At 37.9% G+C, this 23,358-nt stretch overlaps 1 protein-coding gene across 1 annotated transcript in view; it reads left to right on the forward strand.

Moving 5' to 3' along the window:
- Nucleotides 1-766: 766 nt before the first annotated feature.
- LOC147570861 (uncharacterized) overlaps nt 767-23,358 on the forward strand; it is a 28,429-nt gene continuing 5,837 nt past the window's right edge. Inside the window, exons 1-7 of the mRNA XM_086696729.1 lie at nt 767-785; nt 4,630-4,773; nt 5,676-5,747; nt 8,356-8,499; nt 11,226-11,288; nt 13,356-13,409; nt 17,180-17,284. Coding sequence (XP_086552855.1) covers nt 767-785; nt 4,630-4,773; nt 5,676-5,747; nt 8,356-8,499; nt 11,226-11,288; nt 13,356-13,409; nt 17,180-17,284 — 601 coding nt within the window. The remainder of the gene's footprint in view (nt 786-4,629; nt 4,774-5,675; nt 5,748-8,355; nt 8,500-11,225; nt 11,289-13,355; nt 13,410-17,179; nt 17,285-23,358) is intronic.

Consider the following 23,358-nt stretch of genomic DNA (forward strand, 5'->3'; position numbering starts at 1 on the left):
AGTTGGACGCTTAACCGACTGAGCCACCCAGACGCCCCTCACATAATTTATTTTTTAACTATTCTTTATGACTATCCTGTTAAGTAGAAATCTTACAATAAAGAAAGAGAAAAGTGAAGTTCGAGGAAATTGTACCTTACCTAAGACCCCACAGCAAGTGTTGGACTCCATGTGCAGATATTTCTTTTACTGTATTGTAGTTTAATGGTTCAGTTTCAAAATTCATTCAATGCTGTAACTTACCGATTAATATTATCGTGATCAGCACACATGTATTGAACACAAAAATATGCATAAAGTAGGCCGTGAGAAATCTTAAAATCTAGATGAAAAGATAGGTCATTGACATGAAAATATAACTAGTATTCTGTAAGGGCAAATTAGTGATGCATATTATTTTAAGAGTTTGGGTGAAGATTAGATTCCTACGAAAAAAATGGAGGAACTGTGAAGGAAGGGTAGCATCTTGCTTGATAGGTAGAGGGAAAGCCAGAAAACATTGACACCTAGAGATTTAAAAGGGAAGAAAAGATCAGAGGTGTAAGTAGGATTTGAAAGATAAGGAATGAGAGATAGTTGGTAGGTCTACATTGGAGGAGCTGTTAAATGTTTTGCTCAAAACAGGTCTCAATACACTCTTTGGGCAAGAGAGTGTCAGGTACTAAGCTGTCTCTAAAGATTGATTTAACAGTGGATTGGACTAAGGAGCCACTAGAAGCAGGAAGATCGTTTATTTAATCCATTCAGTCAGCAAATGAGTGACACTATGCTGGTAACCAAGACAGGTAAATACTGGTCTCTGACCCCAGAGAATTCACTGAAGAAAGACAGCTGAGCAAATAAATAACTACAAATTGTGCTAAATGTTAAGGAGGAAATGTACAAGGAGGCGGTAGAGCGTTAAGGTGCAGTGACTTAATTTAAATAGGATGGCCAGGGAAGCGTGTGTTCTGACATGTGACATTTAGGCTGAAACCTACAGGATTAGAAGGAATCAGCTGCTGGAAGAGTTGGCAGAAGCGTCTTTCAGACAAGAGGAAGAAGCTGTGAATGGTTCTAGGGTAGGAAATAACACATATGTTTAAGAAACTGAAAGGCCTTTCTGGCTGAAGTCTAGTGAAAAAAGGAGAGACTGGCAAAAGATGATGTTCGAGTGATGGTCATGGACCAGATCATTCAGATTCTTTAATGAAAATAAAGGTAAGGAATTTGAATCGAGTTCAAAATATAATGGAAACCAATGAAGTGTTTTTATTTATTTATTTATTTTTTTAATGTTTATTTTTGAGAGAGAGAGAGAGTGAGCAGGGGAGGGGCAGAGAGAGAGGAAGGCACAATCTGAACAGGCTCCAGGCTCTGAGCTGTCAGTACAGAGACCAATGTGGGGCTCGAACTTGCGGACTACGAGATTATAACCTGAACCGAAGTCAGAGGCTTAACTGACTGAGCCACCCAGATGCCCCCAATGAAATGATTTTAAACAACAGAGTGATATGATCAATCTAGTCACTCCCGTTGCAGTGTGGAGATTGGATTGAGAGAGGGAAAGAGTGGTATTTAATAGTATTTAGAAACATTTGGAAATAATACAGGCCTGGGGAGGTGAGGACCTGAAAAGGGTCCTCAGTATGGACTAGTAGGGAAAAATGAATGAAAGAGATATGCTAAAAGGGGAAAAAACTGTGGTGTCTGGGTTTAGAGAGAAACAAATGAAAACAGAACCATGGGTTCCAACTTAGGTTAATGAAGGAATGAATCTAGTTGAAAGTATATTTATTTCAAGTTAGTAGCAATGATGGTACCTCAGAGACTATCCAGAGAAATAGGCACATGAGAAAAGCTGGAGCTGTAATTTGGCCATGTAATTGCCTCATGGAGGTAACAGCTGGATAACAATCAGGAGAAATAAATCTCAGAGATAATATAGAGAAGAAAAAGCAATGACCAAGACCTTCTAGGCTAGATTCTTAATCTGTTTAGTCAATTTCTTTACTTTGATTGTTTTATCAATCTTTGAGTTAATGCTAATCCCCTTAAGGTAAAATGAGAAAGATTTTACCATCTTATGGATAGATGTCGCATATCATGCATAAGTCACTTCTCTTTAATTGATAAATGTAATATAATTCCTGAAGAGATGTTTTTGTGGGAAGGTGTTGGAGGAAATGATTGACAGCATGATCTTACAGTTCTTCCAGAAGAATAAGAAGAGAATAAGGAGAAAATAGGAGTTGGAAAGGATGTGGTGAAATGAATGGCTTTTTTTTTTTTTTTTTCACTTCCTACGTATTCGTGTAAATTGGGCCAATTCTTCTGAAAGAAAATTCTAAGAGGGTTCATTATTAGGATTCCACTGAATTTTGGTTTAGAAAGATAGGATGCAGTGGAATACTATGTGGTCATTTAAAAATAATACTCCTAGAATAATATGCTGACAAGGGAAAATGTTGAAAATACATTGCTAAATGAAATGAAACTTGATATTAAAGAGTATTAAGACCAAACACCGTTAAAATGTAAATCATTAAGCACGTGGCATGGCGTGTACTCATTCTGTAATTGGAAGGAAGGAGGCTAATTAAGACGTGAGGGCAGGTAGTCAGCTACCCAAATTGTACAGAGGACGGTGAAGGCTAAGATTATTAGATCTGACAAAGAAGGGGGTTGAGAGGTTATTTGCTGTTCTTTGTAATAGCAGAAGCATTGTGCTCTGCATCAGAATGTTTGACCTGTAGTCTCATGTTTTCTTCCTCATGATCTTGGACAAATCACTTCATCTAAATATAAAATACAGGTATATGTGCTGAACTATAGATAATAGTACATGTCCTATATATTTCGTAAGATTTTTTTGTGGCTGTCAAAAGAAGTAATATAGAAGTACCCCATAAGTTATAAAAAGTGGTCAAATGTAAAGTAGTATCATTCCAAGAGGGCTATGGGGGCTTAAAATAGAGATTGGGTGATGAAATAGGGGCAAGAAATACTAAATTACTCATTTGAGAAGCTCAGTAATACAGAATGGAGGGAAGTAGAATAGTAGGTAGGCATGACAATAGGCTAGAGGAATGGAAACATTAAGGGAGCAGAGGAGAAAATACATTAGTCAATAATCAAGTAACAATTAGTGAGTCTATTTGGTATGCATGGTAGAGATCGTAGAAGTATTATAGCACACGGGTCTTGTGCTCATAAGGGAGGTTATGGTGAGATGAAAGAAAAAAGACATTTAGAAGATTGTATACTAGATCATGTGGCACCAGCCACAAGAGCTACAAGAATTTAAGTATAATGAGAAGAATACATCTTATATATACTGATATTATGCCATTATTATATATCATGGTATATCAGAATGAACTATGATAATCTGGGGAAGCCTAAAGGAGCAGATGGACCTTGAACCGGTTGCTGGACTGGGGAGAGAATTTAGATGTATATTCTAGATGAGGAGACTAGCCTGCCCAAAGAAAACATGTGAGAATGACTTAGATGTCTGTGAGGAATAAAGTAGAAAGATGTGGGATAGATTTGGGAATGCACAAAATCTGAATGATAAAATACCTACTTTATAACAGTGCAAATTATAATATGGCTGAGTTTGTCTTTCCCCAAATACATAATGGAATTACTAACTACCTTATAGCTATCATATTTTTAGGTGTCTATTTCTAGGCAGAAAAGTTTTACCTGAATACAAAGGCAGTGTCAGCACATTTTGTACCTAGGAAGTACAGTCATCACAGTCAGAAGTTATAAATCCATATTCCAAAGTGCTAAATTCAGATTGATTATATACTATTAGAGAATAAATACGGGTTTTTCCTAGACAGAATACGTAAGTACTTAAAGTGCTAGGAAGGATAGTTAACCTCTAAAAAAAAAGCTCTCTAGGATCTTTCACAGCATCAGAAATTACGATCATTAAGACATTCTTTTGTATTACCTATCTTAGGCCACTATTAAAGTATTGTTATTAAATAAGAAGGAAACTGACACGGAGGGGGAAGCAAAGCTCTCTCTTCTGTTAACATTGGTTTCCAATTATTAAAAAAATAACAATTCTAGGTTGATGGGGGGTGGGAGGGAGGGGAGGGGAGGGTGGGTGATGGGTATTGAAGAGATGGCATCTTTTGGGATGAGCACTGGGTGTTGTATGGAAACCAATTTGACAATAAATTTCATATATTAAAAACAATAACAATTCTATCAGCAGATTAATTAGCGGTTACTTGTGTATACCAAGGTTCTCAGCTCTAAGTACAAGAGAATCAGTATAAGACAAATTAAGTTTAATAAAGGGACGGGAAAGAGGCAGATTTGAGGTGGCAGTGACTAGGGGCAGCAGAGAGATCCCTGGACACATACTGAAAGGATGTAAGAAACTTGAGAGGCAAAGATAGATGGACAGAAGGAGACAGATATCAAGGCTTAATTTCTACTATGAGTTTGCCCTATAAGTGATCTATTTTGTAGGTATACAATGAGAGTTAGATGTGTATGTACCTCAAGAGAGTGTTTAAGGTGAATGCTTAAAAAATGCTAGGTATCTATATTAGTTTTTTGAATCATAGTTTAAGCTAATTGTTTAGAATTTGCATCTAAACTGAAAGTATTTTCTCCGGATAGAAGTTAATGAACTTGCAAAGGCGTTAAACAAAGTCACCAATGAAAAAGTTGTTGTTGATGATATAAAACCTATACTGAAAGGCTTGGGGATTTATTTGCCAGAGGAAGAATTGCAGGAGATGCTTACATCCATTTCTCTGGATAGTAAGTATTTCTTTTCTGAGTCATTTATTCCATATCACACTCGTGTTTACTTTCACTCATAAACCCACAGAGCTGATTGATTAGGAATCAGATGCAGTGAGTTCAACAACATTAGATTTTCCCTATTAGGCTTGGCTGAGAATTTGCTTTGGATTAGTCTCATATTGAATTATCCTAGGGATGTATAATCTTCCTGTCTTCATCCCATCGCTTTGCCTCCTGAGGTTTGAATCATACGTTTTTATTGGACAGGAGCTGTGCAGCTCTCTCAAGCCCCTGAAATGCAGGGCCAAGCCTTAGTGTGGTGACACACACTTACCAGTTTGGTTTCCCCACGGTCCTCAGAGGGCTACAGTGGTGTTTTTGGAATCCTGCCAGTGGGAGGTTTAACTTACATGCAGAGCAAAGGGGTACTTTTCTTCTTCTTCAGTTCCAAATACATGGCTAATAAAAAACAAAAGATGCACACTTCCTTTACTAATATATCTTTGCTTATAAGTATATATATAGTCTCCATTAGGTATTTCGGTTGGGGTTTGGTTTATGGTACTTGTAGGGAATATCTTCTTCCCTCGTAACATAGATAGTGGTAGTAGGACTTGTAATGCTGAAAAATTCAGAGAATGTCATACCAGAGAGGAAACTTACCAAAAAACAATGGTCCCAAGTGGTTAAAATGTGTGTAAAATTCATGAAACACTCATTGGCTCTACAAGAAAAAAGACTGCAAGAGTTATCATAATCATGTTCCTTTTTATAGTCTGAGGTGTGTTTAGCAGAATCAGAGTTAGAAAACAGGACTAACTTGGTTCTGAAGATTTGGTAAGCATGCATATCTTTTGACCTCATCCCTTTGTATCTTTGGGTGAAAGACCATTCATTTCTTGATGTTTCATTTTCAGACGAGGGGAAAGTGAACTTAAAAGATTTCCTGACTCAGTTAATGAAAATGCCATATCTTACAAAAGTTCAAAGTAAGTGAGAATTTTTTAACAATAAAAATTTTGAGTGGAATCCTTTAGCTTTGATTATATGCATTTGTGCAGTTTTCTAATGCTGAAGCACATCATGTATGTAACAAATGTACTTTGGATGATGAATCAGGAAGGGATCCTAGTCCTGACCTTTTCTTGACTTAAATTTTATGAACTTATAGTATTTTTCCATCACTCAAAAGGGATTAACTAAGTGTTAATAGCTGAATGAATAAGGAAACCATAAAAAGGATGAGATCATGCCATTGCAGACAACATAGATGGACCTAGAGGGTATTACGCTAAGTGGAATAAATCAGACAGAGAAAGATGAATGCCATATGATTCAAATTATAAGTGGAATCTAAAAAAAGCCAAACAGGGTCACCTAGCTGGCTTAGTTGGTAGAGCATGTGACTCTTGATCTCAAGCTTTTAAGTTCAAGACTGAAATTGGGGGGGGGGCGCCTGGGTGGCTCAGTGGGTTAAGCGTCCGACTTCGGCTCAGGTCACGATCTCACAGTCCGTGGGTTCGAGCCCCGCGTTGGGCTCTGTGCTGACCGCTCAGAGCCTGGAGCCTGTTTCAGATTCTGTGTCTCCCTCTTTCTCTGACCCTCCCCTGTTCATGCTCTCTCTCTGTCTCAAAAATAAATAAATGTTAAAAAAAAAAAAAAAAAAAGACCCAAATTGGGTGTAGAGTTCACTTAAAAATACAAAGAAGAATTATAAATAAATAAATAAATAAATAAAGCCAAACAAAACAACAAATAAATAAATAAGCAAATAGCAGAATCAGACCTATAAATACAGAGAACAACTTCATGGTTGCCAGAAGGGAGGGTCTTGAGGGTTGGACAAAAAGGGTGAAGGTGAGAGGGAGATACAGGCCTCCAGTTATGAAATGAATAAGTCACAGGAATAAAAGGCACAGCATAAAGAATACAGTCAGTGATATTGTAATAGTGATGTAATGGGACAGATGGTTCACACTTGTGGTGAACAGAGCATAACGTATAAACTTGTCAAATTACTAAGTTGTATACCTGGAACTAATGTAACATTGTGTGTCAGCTATACTAAAAAAAAAAAAAAAAAATCAATGTTACCTTTTCTTTTTTTATCCTATTATATGTTCATAAAAATGGGATTTTATCATGAGAAGATTAACTATTGAAACATGTAGGAATATGTTGAAACATACAAGCTTCCTCCATATTTTGTAAGAGGTATTCATCTCATTATTCCACTGCCTTAGCCATGAGGCATTGAATGTAATCTGGTTTTAATGTGTTCATTTAATTGACATCTCCAACTGTGAGATATCTGTGATATCTGTGGAACTTCTGGGTCTCCTTGGAGCCTTTGTTCTTGAGATTAATTGAAATGGCTTAATTTCCTCTAAATTTTAATTCCCAAGATTGAAACTGAACAAAATTCAGAAGGCCTAATTTAGGTAGCTACAAAAATGAAATTATTCCCTAGAGTGTAGGTGTTTAGGATGTGACCCAAATGGTATGTTTTTTCAACTGACAAAATATTTTGTCCTTAATCTCTGGTTTTCTGAATGGGATCTATAAAACTCTCCTAGGTATGTGGTTTATAAGCAAATCTCTTACAGGATTAATGTTTATGATGTGATAGTGTTTATCATAATACGTTTAAAATGTGTTTTCTTACTTGAACAATTGAACCATGATACTTTCAGAAATGAATGTTACCTTTTTTTGGTATTGATAGCAGTGCTAACTAATCCTTCCATTATTTGGGGGACTTTTTGTATGTATGTGTTGGATATATCCAAGTATCCACTGAATGAAAAAAATTAAGAATAGTCACATCAAACTATGGCTGGTTATCTAATTTTTGGCAAGAGAATTGCTAGAATTACTTTTATGCTTAGTTATCCTAGCTTTAATGGAATTCCCAGCCTCTGATATGCCAGAGATGAGTATAAGCGGATGTCCTGAGATTCCTTTATATGTAATCATTCCTCAATCTCAAATTAAATATTTACAATGCCCTGTTTAGCCTAGCGCCTAAACATTCTATGAAATCAGATAGCCTGCACTTCACACTTGGCTTTACATTTAATAACTGTGTATGCTTAGACAGACTAGCCTCTCTAAGGCTAGGTTTCCTTATCTGTTAAATAAGGGAAATATTGGTAACAACCTCACAGAATCTTTGTATTAAAATGGGATGGTGGAGGGGTGCCTGGGTGGCTCAGTCAGTTAAGCATCCGACTTCAGCTCAGGTCATGATCTCGCGGTCTGTGGGTTCAAGCCCCGCCTAGGGCTCTGTGCTGACAGCTCAGGGCCTGGAGCCTGCTTTAGATTCTGCGTCTCCTTCTCTCTCAGCCCCTCCCCCACTCCCACCCTGTCTCTGTCTCTCTCAAAAGTAAATAAACATTCTAAAAATTTTTTTAAACGATAAAATGGGATGGTGTGTATAAAGCACTCAGCATAGTGCTTAGCAAGCACTAAGCTGAATACTTAATAAGTGGTAGAAGTAGCAGTAGTAGTACTACTAGTAGTAATTATTGTCACTCAGGACCCACTGAATATTGCATATTTTTTAACTTCATGTATTGCATATTTTTTTGAATATAGAAAAAGAAGGCCCCTTGAAAACTTTGGCCGCCATTAGGAAAAATGAGGTCACTCCTGATGATCTAGACTCCATGATGAAAAATATAGGAGTTCCATTACCCCAAGATGCGATTCAAAGATCCCGGAAGAATGTGGCTATCACGGGTGAGTATTTAACATTTCTAGGTATCCTTTATCTTAGCTGACATGCATGTGTTTGAACTTTTCAAGAATCCTTAAAGCGTTTATCCACTTCATGGATTATCCGAGCTCTTTTCTACCAACTACCCACTTGGGTTCTACTTATTTTAAGTAGCATCATACAGAGGAGGATCTATACGGTAGGAGGGTATGTGTCTGAATGATACGCATGAGTCTGTCTTTTTGATGGAATCTACAAAATATCAAACGTTTTTCAGTATAGCAATTACAGTTGCCAATCTCTGTTCATATTCCTTGTTCTCTGACATGCATGTTTTCTTTCAGAAGATGGGAAAGTGAATTTAGAAGGGTTCATTGGCAATTTAGTCAGTTCAGGATTTTCATTTCTACCTGAAAGTAAGAATTTTCAGTTGAATGGAGATAGCTAATGATATGTAGGTTATAGATCTCTTGGGAAAACCCTAGCTAGATTTTGAGATGGTCTTAAACTGATTTACCACTGGCATAATTTTCTAGTATCTTTACTCCACACATGTCAAATGTGTATGTAGCACATGAGAACATGCCCTTTAGAGAGTTCTAGTTACCTCTTCTGCCTAGTCTGAGACCAGAGTCTTGACTGCAGTTATCTTTCCACTAAGGACCTTGTGAAGAAAAAAAATCACATTAATTAAAATGACTAAACCAGCACTTAGAATTACACTGTTTGCAAGTTACTCTACTTTAACTCAAGTGTAATTGTGTGAGACATATGAGTATGATAAATAGTGGGTTCCTGATATTGATTTACAATAATTCTTCTTTAAGAAATGAGTGAAAATCTTTGTTACTGTTAGGAGAATTTTTCTTCAGGTTTGTTTTTTTTCTTTTGTTATTTCAACATTGTTTTCTTCGGTTATTTCTTTGTATGAGCTCCATGTTTTTGCCCCTAGTTTCTCTTTATACACTAATTCAAAGTTTAATTTTAGCACAATGTTTGTCAATTACAATGTTAAGGACCCTTTTCTTCTTTTGGTTTGCATAGTATTTCTGTAACCTTAAGCCTCTGAATTCTCTGATAAGCTGCCCTTTCTTGCCAGATGGTGCTGAAAAGGAAGGAATGATTTACATTTTGCACATTTAAGTGAGAAGAATATCTCTGACACCAAGCCAAAATTATACACACATTCAAACCACTTCATATTGTCCATTTTTAAGTGCCCTCTATGGTTGCAGAAATTCAAGGTTTACTTCTTTGACCATTTCCACCTACTTTTGGATAAGCACATATATGTAGCTTTGATAAGCAAAAAAATATTTATGGAGAGATGTTTTGTAGAAATGCCTGGGATCCATACCTGAGCTGAGATCAAGAGTCGGATGCTTAATTGATTGAGCCACCCAGGCGTCCCTAGAAATGCCTTTTTTGAGACAACTTCCTGATAGTATATATCAACTGCTTTTGGGAACTGGTGTTAAAAATAGCCATATCAAGAGTGTCACTATATCTTCAGAAGATGTTGCCCATTAGATTATTTAGTGATGAAAAGTGTCTTGAACTTTAGATGATTGATTGATTGATTGATTGATTGATTTTTTAGAGAGAGACAGGGCACGTGTGCTCACCAGCAGGGGAGGGGCTGAGGGAGAGGGAGAAAGAATCTTAAGTAGGCTCCATCGTGAAGCCTGATGTGGCTCTCCATCCCACAATTGACCATGAGATCCTGATCTGAGCTGAAATCAAGAGCTGGATGCTTAACTGACTGAGACACCCAGGCACTCCTTGAAATTTAATATCAGAAAAAAAAATTCTCTCTTCCAAAGACCAGTGTGCTTCTTTGTGTAGGTAATAACCTGAGTTCCCTTTTATGCCTTAGCTTCCAAAAAGTTTCAGATCTAAACTTAATATTTAAGCACTATTAACCATGTTGGCCTTGTTTGTTATTTACTACCTTTTTCTCATGTGTTTTTGATGCTCACATTTCTCATTATGATTGTTGTATTTTCTATTTCTCCATGAAATTTTGTCAGTTCTGTTATATACTTTCTAGACTCTCTAATTTGGCTCATCTGCATTTATGATTGTTATATCTTCCTGATGAATTGGCTGGCAGAGAATACCGAATGTATCATATTGGAAGAGAAATCACTTTTTCCTCTGAGTACAAGCTGAAAATTGATTCCTCATTCTATGGCTACATGACTCTTTATTTACCACATTTTTTTAATGTTTATTTATTTTTTTGAGACAGAGAGAGACAGAGCATGAACGGGGGAGGGTCAGAGAGACAGGGAGACACAGAATCCGAAGCGGGCTCCAGGCTCTGAGCTGTGAGCACAGAGCCCGACACAGGGCTCGAACTAACAGACCGTGAGATCATGGCCTGAGCCGAAGTCGGACGCTCAGCCGACTGAGCCACCCAGGTGCCCCTACCACATTTTACATACTGGCTCCTAACTGTTCCCTCAACATCAGCCAGTAACACTTCTTGTCTAATATCATATGGGCTGTACTGGGTTAAATGTTCCTGTGCTTATAGCCATATTCTCTTTAAAATGATCAAAAGAACATGTTTCTATTTCTGATAGAATAACTGAAAGTGTGCATCTGAATACATGTCAAAAGACTCTTCTTTTCACACTGAAATGGAATATAGCGATGTGAAGATAATAGGAAGTATTTTTCTGAAATTGAAAATTATTAGCATTTCCCATTCTCATAGCTTTTACCGCTTCTATTTTTCTCCTAGGAAGTAAGGTTGATGACAGCAACTTAGACACTTTTCTAGGAAACATGAAGATGGAGATGTCAGGTAAAGAGTTTTGTAAGATTCTGAAGCACCTGTCAGTGGAAGGGGACATAGACATAGACATGGTTCACATGGTTCTATGTTGTGAGAAGTCTTTTTATTAATGTAAACTTCTTAGATATAAAATTCTTATAGAAAGAACCATAGAAAATGATAAAAATAAAAAAAAAGTTACCTTAAGTGTTATGCTTTAGGCTCTCCTCCTTGAGAATAAATGTTACGGTTTCCAAAAGTTCCATTTGGGAGGTGTGGAAGAAAGATGGAAATGTATTTGCTATGTTATGTTAGTACTTTAGATCCAAACTTACGTTTCTAGGAATACTTTGGCAACCTTTCCTCTGTATCACTGATTCAAAAAGCATCATTAAGATCCCACAATATTCTTTTTATTATTTAAAAAAAATTTTTTAATGTTTTCTATTTTTGAGAGAGAGAGAGAGAGAGAGACAGAGCATGAGCGGGGAAGGAACAGAAAGAGAGGGAGACACAGAATCCAAAGCAGGCTCCAGGCTCTGAGCCATCAGCACCGAGCCCGACGAAGGGCTCGGACTTTAGGAGCGGGGTAGCATCCTAAACTGCCACCGTTACCATGTATACCCAGTCCAATCCACCACGAAAGGCCTGGCACACAACATTCTGCTCTTTAAACTTTTTTTTTTCAATTTTTCCTCCTTTCTCCTTTTAAAATGCTATTCTGCACTTTGAAAACAGAATCAAGACATGATAAAGAATCAGCTTCCGAAGAAAAGGATTTCTATAGAATAAATACAGCTGTATTACACTGCTATTAAATAGCTCAATGCAGGAAAAAATTTACAAGATACAAGTTTGTTTGTTTTTTACAATATTAAAAGGCAGGAGTTTCAACTTTATAAATCTAAGAACATTTTATGCATAGGGTAACGTGCATTACTGTCATTTAAAGAAACACTGACAAATCCTTTAACTTGCAAATCTGATGAAAAAATATCAAAATGTTGAAAGTTGTGGAACAACCTAACCATTAAGCAATTTATCTACTATTTTTATATGATTACAAAATGTGAGGAGCACCTGCGTGGCTCAGCCGGTTTAGTGTCCGACTTCAGCTCAGTTCCTGACCTGGCGGTCGGTGAGTTTGATCCCCGCTTCGGGCTCTGTGCTGACAGCTCAGAGCCTGGAGCCTACTTTGGATTCTGTGTCTCCCTCTCTCTCTGCCCCTCCCCCTCTCACGCGCTGTCTCTCTGTCTCTCAAAAATGAATAAATGTTAAAAAAAATCAAAATGTGATAAAAAGCCCTTATCTTGCCTCCCCCCTTTTGGTGATATGATCATACCTGAGACGGTCACAAGGTTGACCAAGGAGGGCGATGAGCGAGCAATGGGAACCACAGCTAGGACCAGACAGGGTTCCACAGGCAAGGGGAGCATGAAAGTGGAAGGGCCTAACTGACATCGACAGGGAACTGGATGTGAAGGAAACAGGACTAAATGAATCAGTCTGTAAAAATGGAATTATTTTTACATGAGATGACTGCTCATGTCCCAGACCCCCTAGTTTGCAGAGAAGTGGGAATAGAGGTGAGGTAGTCCTAACGTGGACTTTATAGACCAGGGCAGGTAATAAAAGCATTTTGAATGGCAATACTGGTGTGTAGGGTTATGTACCTGGTGGGGTGGAGCACAGAAAAGAATATGAAGGCACGGGCGGAGCGGGGGGAGAGAAGTACAGTTGTAGTAAAAATCATGGGAAATTGTTGATTTCTTATGCTCTGTTTCACAGTTAAGAATTTCATGTGTTTGAGGGGCGCCTGGGTGGCGCAGTCGGTTAAGCGTCCGACTTCAGCCAGGTCACGATCTCGCGGTCCGGGAGTTCGAGCCCCGCGTCGGGCTCTGGGCTGATGGCTCAGAGCCTGGAGCCTGTTTCCGATTCTGTGTCTCCCTCTCTCTCTGCCCCTCCCCCGTTCATGCTCTGTCTCTCTCTGTCCCAAAAATAAATAAACGTTGGAAAAAAAAAAATTAAAAAAAAAAAAAAGAATTTCATGTGTTTGAATCTCATTATGATCTCTGTAATTTGTACCTCATTTTACAGCTGATGGAACAGTTGAACCTAATAAACTAATGAATAAAGCTGAAACCGTTACAGGTAAGAAGTTGATATAAAACTGAGAGAGCAATGCTTTAAACTTCTTTAAATGTTTTATTGATTTGCGAGGGGGGGAGGGGCAGAGAGATGGGGAGACACAGAATCAGAAGCAGGCTCCAAGCTCTGAGCTGTTAGCACAGAGCCCGATGCAGGGCTTGAACCCATGAACCATGAGATCATGACCTTAGCTGAAGTCAGACACTTAACCAACTGAGCCACCCAGGCGCACCTGAGATAGTAATGCTTTTAAAACATATTTTTGCAACAGTATTCTTAGCACTATTTTTTAAATTATTGAAGTGTAGTTGACATACAACGTTATACTAGTTTCAGGTGTGCAATGTAGCGGTTCAATAATTATCTATTTAACTGCTCACCATGGTAAATGTCGTTACCATCTGTCATCATACAACGTTATTATATTACTGACTATATTCCCTATGCTGTACTTTTCATCTTTGTGACTCTGTTTACCTATTTCATGCATCCCCCCCCCCAACTCCCCTTTCCTCTGGCAACCAACAGTTTGTTCTCTGTATTTATGAATCTATGGTTTAAGAAAGTGCAACTGGGGGGAGAAATAGAGATAAAGATCTCTCTCTCTCTCTCTCTCTCAAAAAAAGGTTTAAGTGTTCTTGCTGCCTGCTGCACATCCCCGTCATCTCTACCCTCAACCCCTCTTTCTAATCAAACCTTGATAGGAGGTAAGATAGAAGAAAAACTCTAGATGTGTTGATGGGATGGGAGTGAGGGTATAGAAAAAACCAAGGAGACCTTTTGTCGTGCTTCCTATTTGGAACTCTGGGATGTCACCACCTCATTGGGTGTCCAGACAAGATGCCATTTTCACCAGAATAGATATTGTGGTATGGTGTTCTTAGGCAGAGGGAGGGCTGGAAACAGGCCGCCGCTTTGCCCCCTTTGGCTTTGTGTGGTATGAAGGATATCCAGTTTTCCCACGTACTCCCAGTAAGCAATGTAGAAGGTTTCTCAGAGATGGAGGTCAGTGGGTCTGCCATGGGACACCAAGTCAAAGGGAGAGGTGATCCCTCCAGAGGCTATGGAGTAGGCAGTATGGTCTCGGGACTAATAGAATACTTGACTGAGACACAGAGGACCTCATCACCAGTGAATGCTAGGGCTTAGCCAACCAAGTTAGTGAAGGAAGGACCAAAGAACCTTGACTTTGCTAAAAAACAAAACAACAACGACACAGACCACAACGACACAGACCACAAGTTTCTCAGGCCATCAACTTCAGCAGGAGATGTCAGGACTCATGAAATGGGCTGTCAGGGCTCATGAAATGTGGATTTTGTTGAAGAAGCTATCGAGAATCCAGAGGGCAACCCAAGGTCTGGCCGCCCTCCTTTACGGGCAGCAGGACCCCCAAGCTTTCCCTGATACTACGAGGAGGCCTCTCAGAGCGGACGTGCGGAAAGATTTGAAAAACTGAGAATTTCCCAAAATAAACTAGGTCAACCAAAAAGGAACTTTTTTTTTTTTTTTAATTTTTTTTTTTTTTTCAACGTTTTTTATTTATTTTTGGGACAGAGAGAGACAGAGCATGAACGGGGGAGGGGCAGAGAGAGAGGGAGACACAGAATCGGAAACAGGCTCCAGGCTCCGAGCCACCAGCCCAGAGCCCGACGCGGGGCTCGAACTCACGGACCGCGAGATCGTGACCTGGCTGAAGTCGGACGCTTAACCGACTGCGCCACCCAGGCGCCCCCAAAAAGGAACTTTTTATATTAAACCGGAAGAAGCTAGGTTAACTCTATTTTTTAAGTTTTTGTTTAAATTCCAGTTAGTTAACATACAGTGTGATACCACTTTCAGATGTGAAACTGTTTCTCCGCCATCACCTGTTTCTCCTCCCCTCACCCACTCCCTTCAGGTAGTTAACAGACTTTTCCCCTCCTCTTCTTACCAAATAGGATATGGGAAGAAGGGGGAAAGGGAGCTTCCTTGTGTCATTTTTTTTTTTCCCTTTCAACCCTCTGGTTCACAGTAAAACGAAATGTTAGATTTTCAGGTTTGCTTTATAAAAAGTAGCTTTTGAAAATTAAAAAAAAACCCTCTTTCCTCTGAGTTATATAAATTCTATGGCTGAATAGGAAAAATTTTATGGAAGAAAAGGAATATGAAGAAGAAAAATACATGAGTACAATTTACAATGTCATACCTGTTCCACATGTTTCAACATGGCAGGATGTCACTCACAGCTGCTTCAAGGGGAAAAGATTTTGACCTAACTTTTATATTATTATGGAGATAGGTATTCCAGATGTATAAGCCAAATGAGAAAAGTGCTTCTTTATGAAACTTAAGCAGTTTTATGAATTCTACTTCTCTTTCTCTGTGATTTGAATTTTGCCTTGTCTTTAGCTAACAGGAAGCTGTATCATTGTGAAATCTTACCTTTCCAAGGTGAGATTGATGATGAATCAACAAACCACTCGCAATGGATCACTTATTGTCTTACTTCCTAATCGTGTGATAAAGAATCCTGATACTCTCCAACATATGGATTCAATATAATTGAAATTATTTTATCTTGGCAGGTTGTTTTCTTTGGGGCTTTTATATTGATCTTATTGATATGAATTTTAACAAATTTTCCAAGACAAGAGACAGAATTTATTACTGCAGGTTAATTGTGAAATGCAGAATAAGAATGTAATTATTCTGTGATTTTGGTTAGCACAGGCAATGAATCTAGTTAGAGCTAAAAAAAAAAAAAAAAAAAAAGGAAGCCAATGCTACTTTGGCTTAGATGTAGTTATTAAAATGTATCACGCGGGGCGCCTGGGTGGCTCAGTTGGTTAGGTGACCGACTTCAGCTCAGGTCATGATCTCCCTGTTCGTGGGTTCGAGCCCCACGTTGGGCTCTGTGCTGAATGCTTGCCTGCTTCAGATTCTGTGTCTCCTTCGCTCTCTGCCCCTCCCCCGCTTTGCTCTGTCTCGCTCTGTCTCGCTCTGTCTCTAAAAAATAAATAAATGTAAAAAAAAATTTAAAACAAAACGTATCAAACGTCTGCTACATACCTGACAGAATTCTAGATCTTTTCATAAGTGTTATTTTATCTTCACAGAAGCTCTGCAAGATAGTCTCATCTTTGTTTCATACAACAGAAAACTAGGACTCAAAGTTAGGTTATTTACCTAAGTTCCAGTAGATAATAAATAGTAGAGAACAATATTCAACCCTTGTGTTCTTACTCCAACCATGGTGATGTTCTCGTTTCACTGGAACTGCCCATTTATTTTTCTTAAAAATGTTTAACATTTATTTTCTTTTGAGAGACAGAGACAGAGCATGAGTGGGGGAGAGGCAGAGAGAGAGAGAGAGAGAGAGAGAGAGAGACATACAGACAGACAGACAGAATCTGAAGCAGGCTCCAGGCTCTGAGCCGTCAGCACAGAACTAGATGTGGGTCTTGAACCCAGGAACTGTGAGATCATGACCTGAGCTGAAGTCGGACACTTAACTGACGGAGCCACCCAGGCGCCCCCTGCCTGTTTCTATCATAAAAATTATACACTGGAAACTAATTCTGTTCCTTTAGAAGTTTATGGTGTATATGGTTATTTTTCCAAAAAGGTTTAAGAGAAGTGAGCTTAATTCTAACCGTATTGAAGCCCTGCCGTAAACTGAAACATGTTCCATGGATCTTGCATATTTCTGCCAAGTCTATAATGAATGGGTAAAATATATGGAACATTTCAGCATTAGTAGGAATTTTCATATTTTTTTCTCTTTCCCTGAGGAGAGACAGTAGCTGTCAGAGACCTGGACGAGATACTAGGGAACATGGGCTTTGAACTCGCCAAAGAAGATTCTGGAGAGATGAAAAGAAAACTTCCACTTTATGGTGACTCATTTTAGATATAAAAAGTCTTTCAGGAAAATTTGGTCTCGAGGGTCTATGTAAGCGTTATTCTGAAACCAGATTAATTTTGTGATGTAAAATGTAGGGAAAAATGTAGTTCTAGAACAAGAACTAATCCTGTCTTCCATTTTCTGAATGTATATAGAACACAAAGCACTTGACTAGACTGATTCCAAGACCATCTTTCACATCTGGGAATGTTGAGGAAGCACAGTTAAACGATGGGAAAGGAAATAAATGCAAGCCCACTGTGTACCCTTCCCACATTCCCCATCATCCCTCTCTTCGGACACAGCCCCATAATACCACTGAAAGTTCTCTCCGGGCACCAGTAACCTGCCATTTGCTAGTTGCATTAGACATTATTCACTTTTCATTGGAGCTTTCTACGGTCTTTTGTATTGGTGATAATCCTCACCTTCTTGAAATTATTCTCCTTTGGCTTCTGTGTTTTTTTCCTCCTAACCTGGATCTTCTCATTTTTTGATTTTCATTTTGCATACTCTACCTGGGTAATCTCATCACTGTCTTTTGTTCAACCTATCATCTACATGCTTATGACTGTAAATCTGTGTTTCTATACAGCTTCAGACTGGTGTATCCAAATGCCTGCTAGACATTTCTACTTGGATATTCCATGGGATGCTTCTTTTTCCCAACTGAACTGAATTTAGAATTTAGAACTGAATTCAGTATTTTCCTGTCCAGTCTCCTAGTCCTGTATTCTCAATCTCATTTGTGCTCTCCCTATCCATCTATTCACCTAAGCTAGATATATGGAATTCATTTTTGATTCCCCCAATTCCTGTCAACCACTATCTGGATTATCTGTCACCTAATTTTGTAAGTTTTACCTTTATATAAACCTAAATTTAAAAATTACTGCACTCAGATGGGTAGATGGATGGATATGTGACAAGCCAAGTATAGTAAAATGTTAAATAGTAGAATCAGATGGTGGGCATATGGGTGTTTATTGCACAGTTCCTTCAACTTTGCTATATGTTTACAAATTTTCATAATAAACCATTGGAAAAAATCCCATAGGTAAATGCATCAGCTTCTCTCACTCCCTGCTACCACTGCCCTATTTTAGGTCCTTTCATTCCTGACTTCAGCTACTACAACGGCTTCCACAAAATATTAGATGTTAGAGTGATCCATATAAGATGCAAATCTGATGACATTCTGCACCAATTTAAAATCCTTTAATGGCTTTCAGTTAGGTACTTGGGATTGTCTCAAGTCCTTTTTATGGCAAACAAGCTCTTTCATTATCTGGGTTGGCCTTATCTGTTCAATCTAGTATTTTACCCTCACTAACATTGAACTTTTATTCCAAGCATACATATATCATGCTTTTTGTCGCATCTTTGTTTTGTTTATACTTTCCCCGCTATTCAGAGGGTTTCCCCTTCCCCTTTGTTTGACCTACTCCTCACCATTGCTTATTAGAGTTGAGGGCACTTTTTCTAGTAAGTTCTTTAAATACCCAGGCTCCATTAGATGTCTCTTCTCTGTGTTTCCACAATAACTGCATACATTTTTCATTATAATTGCCACATTGTGTAAATGTATGTTTATTTGCCTGTCTTGTCACTTTAATGTGACCTTAGAATAGAAAAGGTTATTCTGTATCTAGTACGTAGCAGAGTGTCTGGCCTATAAGTAAGCACCCTATAAATGTTGAGTGAGAGATGATAGAGTAAATGAGCGAAAAAGTGAATGATTCCTAAGGAAAACAAAAACTGCCTTTGGTCAGGCCACTAATACTTACTTCTAGTACATTGTAATCATTTGCAGCAATTCTGAGCAACAGGGAGAATCAGAGTATATTAGCAATGAACCAGAGATGAAAATAGACTTTTCTTCACTAGAGACTCATACTTAAGAGTCATAGCATTACCAGAATTGAGGGCCTTTAGAGAATTAACTTGCATGGATGGTATTTTCTATCCTGTTTATAAGGACTAAAAGAGCTGAGTAAAAGCATATTTTTCCATGGGCCAGACTTTATGGTTCAAGGGTCAAAGGCCAGCTTACTAAAATAGAATCAATGTCTTGGGGCACCTGGGTGGCTCAGTCGGTTAAGCGTCCGACTTCAGCTCAGGTCGTGATCTCACAGTCTGTGAGTTCGAGCCCTGCGTCAGGCTCTGTGCTGACAGCTCAGAACCTGGAGCCTGCTTTGGATTCTGTGTCTCCCTCTCTCTTTGCCCCTCCCCTGCTCCTACTCTGTCTCTCTCTGTCTCAAAGAAAAATAAATTAAAACATTAAAAAAATTTAAAAAAGTAAAATAGAATCAATGTCATAAAACTAAGAATTAAGCAATTCAAGTGAGCCCAAATGGTGATGTGGAATAATGAAATGTAGCTTATTTCTGGTTTCTTATTTTATAATTTTTTAAAGAACCTGCTTTGTATCTCCATTATGTCTTATTTTTTAGCTAAAGGGAAGACTGATCTAAAAACATTGATAGATTCAGTACAAGTTATTACAGGTCAGTGAGAAATTACTATAAATATGAGATCCCAAGTCTACACTAAATTATATTTTTTCCTGTGATAAAGATTTTACTGAAGTATGAAACACGTAATTACTACATTGTGTAATGTGTCCAGCTTAAGAATTATTACCAAGTGAACATACATCTTTATCTATCACCTGGATGAAGGAATACATTATCAATAATACAGAAGAGCCACTATACCACTTCACAGTCATGTCCTCTGGACTCTCTGGAGGTAACTGCAGCCTGTATTCTAGGACCACAGATTAGTTTCACCCGCTTTTGAAATTTGTATAAATGCAGTCATCTGATCTGTGTTCCATGATGTCTGACTTCTTTCATGTAACATTGTATTACATCTTATTCTCTGAGATTTGTCCACATTGTTGCATGTAGCGGCAGTTTGTTAGTTTTCATTGCTGCATATTGTACAGTCAAATTATAGTCAAGGAGATCTTTAGAGAATGTGCGGTAGTAGGTAAAATGATTTCTGACTAGCTCGTTGTACCTGAATTGCCGTGCGATATTCCACTGGGTCAGTATACCACAAGATATGTATCCAGTCTACCATCACAGGACATTTCTAGTGTGGAGCAGTTATGAAGAACATATTGCTATGAATATTCTTGTATATGCCTTTTGGTGAACATATGTGCACAATTCTAGGCCATCCACCTAGAAATGAAATTTCTTTGTTGTAAGATGGGATTGTGTGTACTTGAGTAGATATTGTCAATCCATTTTCTAAAGCAGTTGTACCATTTGACACATCAACAATTGCTTTACATCCTTGCTAATACTTGGTATTATCTCTCTTCTCCATTGTAGCCATTCTGGTGAGCATGCTGTGGTATCCCACTGTTATTTTTGGATTTCCCTAATGATTAATGATGTTGAGCATTCATGTTTACTGGTTATTTGGATACCTCTGCTATAAAGCTCCTTTCTTTTTTTTTTTTTTTTTTTTTAATATTTTTTTCGACGTTTATTTATTCTGGGGACAGAGAGAGACAGAGCATGAACGGGGGAGGGGCAGAGAGAGAGGGAGACACAGAATTGGAAACAGGCTCCAGGCTCTGAGCCATCAGCCCAGAGCCCGACGCGGGGCTCAAACTCACGGAGCGCGAGATCGTGACCTGGCTGAAGTCGGACGCTTAACCGACTGCGCCACCCAGGCGCCCCTATAAAGCTCCTTTCATGTCTGTTGCCTATTTGCTTGGATGTCTGTGTTCTACATACTGAATTTTTAAAAAAATTTTTGTTTTTTAAATTCAAGTATATGTATCATAAGGTGTTATATTAGTTTCAGGTATACATTCTAGTGACAGCTATACATTATTCAACAGCTCTATACATTACTCAGTGCTCATCAGCTAAGTGTACTCTTCAGTCCCCATTACCTACTTCACTCATCCCCCAACCCACCCACCCATCTGCCTCCTGGTAACCATCGGTGTGTTCTCTGTACTTCAGAGTCTGTTCCTTAGTTTCTCTCACTCTTTTTTTTTCTCTTTGTTTGTTTATTTCTTAAATTCCACATATGAGTGAAATCCTTTGATATTTGTCTTTCTCTGATTGACTTATTTCACTTAGCATTATAGTCTCTAGCTCCATCCATGTTGTTGCAAATGGCAAGATTTCATTCTTTTTATGGCCGAATAATATTCCATTACATATATATTCCATTATATATATATTCCATTATATATATAATTTCCATTATATATATATTCCATTATATATATAATTTCCATTATATATATATTCCATTATATATATATTCCATTATATATATATATATTCCATTATATATATGTATGTGTATGTGTGTGTGTGTGTGTGTGTGTGTGTATATATATATATATGTGCGTGTATATATACACACACACACACACACACACACACACACACACTACATCTTCTTTATCCATTCATCAGCTGATGGACACTTGGGCTGCTTCTATAGTATGGTTATTGTAAATAATGCTGCAATAAACATAGAGGTGCACATATCCTTCTGAATTAGTGTTTTTGTATTCTTTGGATAAATACCCAGTAATGTGATTACTGGATCATAGGGTAGTCTATTTTTAATTTTTTTGAGGACTCTCCATAATGTCTTCCACAGTGGCTGCACCAGTTTGCATTCCCACCAACAGTGCACGAGAGTTCCTTTTTTTCCACATCCTCACCAACCCTTGTTGTTTCTTGTGTTTTTGATTTTAGCTATCCTGACCGGTGTGAGGTGATATCTCATTGTAGTTTTGATTTGTGTATCCCTGATGATAGGTGATATTGAGCTTGTTTTCACATGTCTGTTGGTCATCTGTATGTCTTCTTTGGAGAAATGTCTGCTTGTGTCTTCTGCCCATTTTTTAATTGGTTTATTTGGGGCTTTTTGATGTTGACTTGGTGTAAGTTCTTTATACATTTTGATACTAACTCTTTATCAGATACATCATTTGCAAATATCTTCTCCCATCCAATAGGTTGTCTTTTAATTTTGTTGATTATTTCCTTTGCTATGCAGAAGTTTTTATTTTGATGGCATCCCAATAGTTTATTTTTGCTTTTATTCCCCTTGCCTCAGGAGACATATCTAGAAAAAAATGTTGCTACGGCCAATGTCAGAGAAATTACTGCCTGTGCTCTTTTCTAGATTTTTATAGCAGTAAGTCTCCTATTTAGGTCTTTAATCCATTTTAGTATCCCTTGGTGTGGGGTGTAAAGTGGTCCAGTTTCATTCTGTTATATGTAGCTGTCCAGTTTTCCCAGCACCATTTGTTGAAGAGATTGTCTTTTTTCCCATTGTATAATCTTTTGTCAAAGATTAATTGACCATATAATTGTGGATTATATGCCTAAATATGCTTTATATGCTTTCTACCCTTTTCTATTGGTCTATATGTCTCTTTTTATACCAGTACTATATTGTTTCGATTGCTACCGCTTTGTAGTATGACTTGAAATCTGGAATTGTGATACCACCCGCTTTGTTCTTCTTTGTCAAGATTGTTTTGGCTGTTCGGGGTTTCTGAGGTTCCGTATAAATTTTAGGACTATTTGTTATATTTGTTACTGGTATTTTGATAGAGAATTCATTAAATCTGTAGATTGCTTTGCATACTATGGACATTTTAACAGTATTTGTTCTTCTACTTCATGAGCATGGAATATCTTTCCATTTGTTTATGTCATCTTCCAATGTTTTCATCAATATTTTATAGTTTTCAATGTATGGGTCTTTCACCTCTGTGGCTGAATTTACTCCTAAATATTTTATTATTTTTGGTGCAATTGAAAATGGGATTGTTTTCTTAATTTCTCTTTCTCTACTTCATTATTAATGTGTAGAAATGCAACAGATTTCTGTATATTGATTTTGTACCCTGTAACTTGGCTGATTTCATTTATCGGTTCTAGTAGCTTTTGGTGGCTTTTGTAGTTCTTCTTTGTTCCTTTCTTCTCTTGCTTTCTTCCGTTGTGGTTTGATGGCCTTTAGTGATATGCGTCAATATCTTTTTCTTTTGTTTTTTGCATATCTATTACA

Source organism: Puma concolor, unplaced genomic scaffold (assembly GCF_028749965.1).
Source record: "Puma concolor isolate L17-30 unplaced genomic scaffold, mPumCon1.1.hap2 unalloc_scaffold_78, whole genome shotgun sequence".
Taxonomy (NCBI): domain Eukaryota; kingdom Metazoa; phylum Chordata; class Mammalia; order Carnivora; family Felidae; genus Puma; species Puma concolor.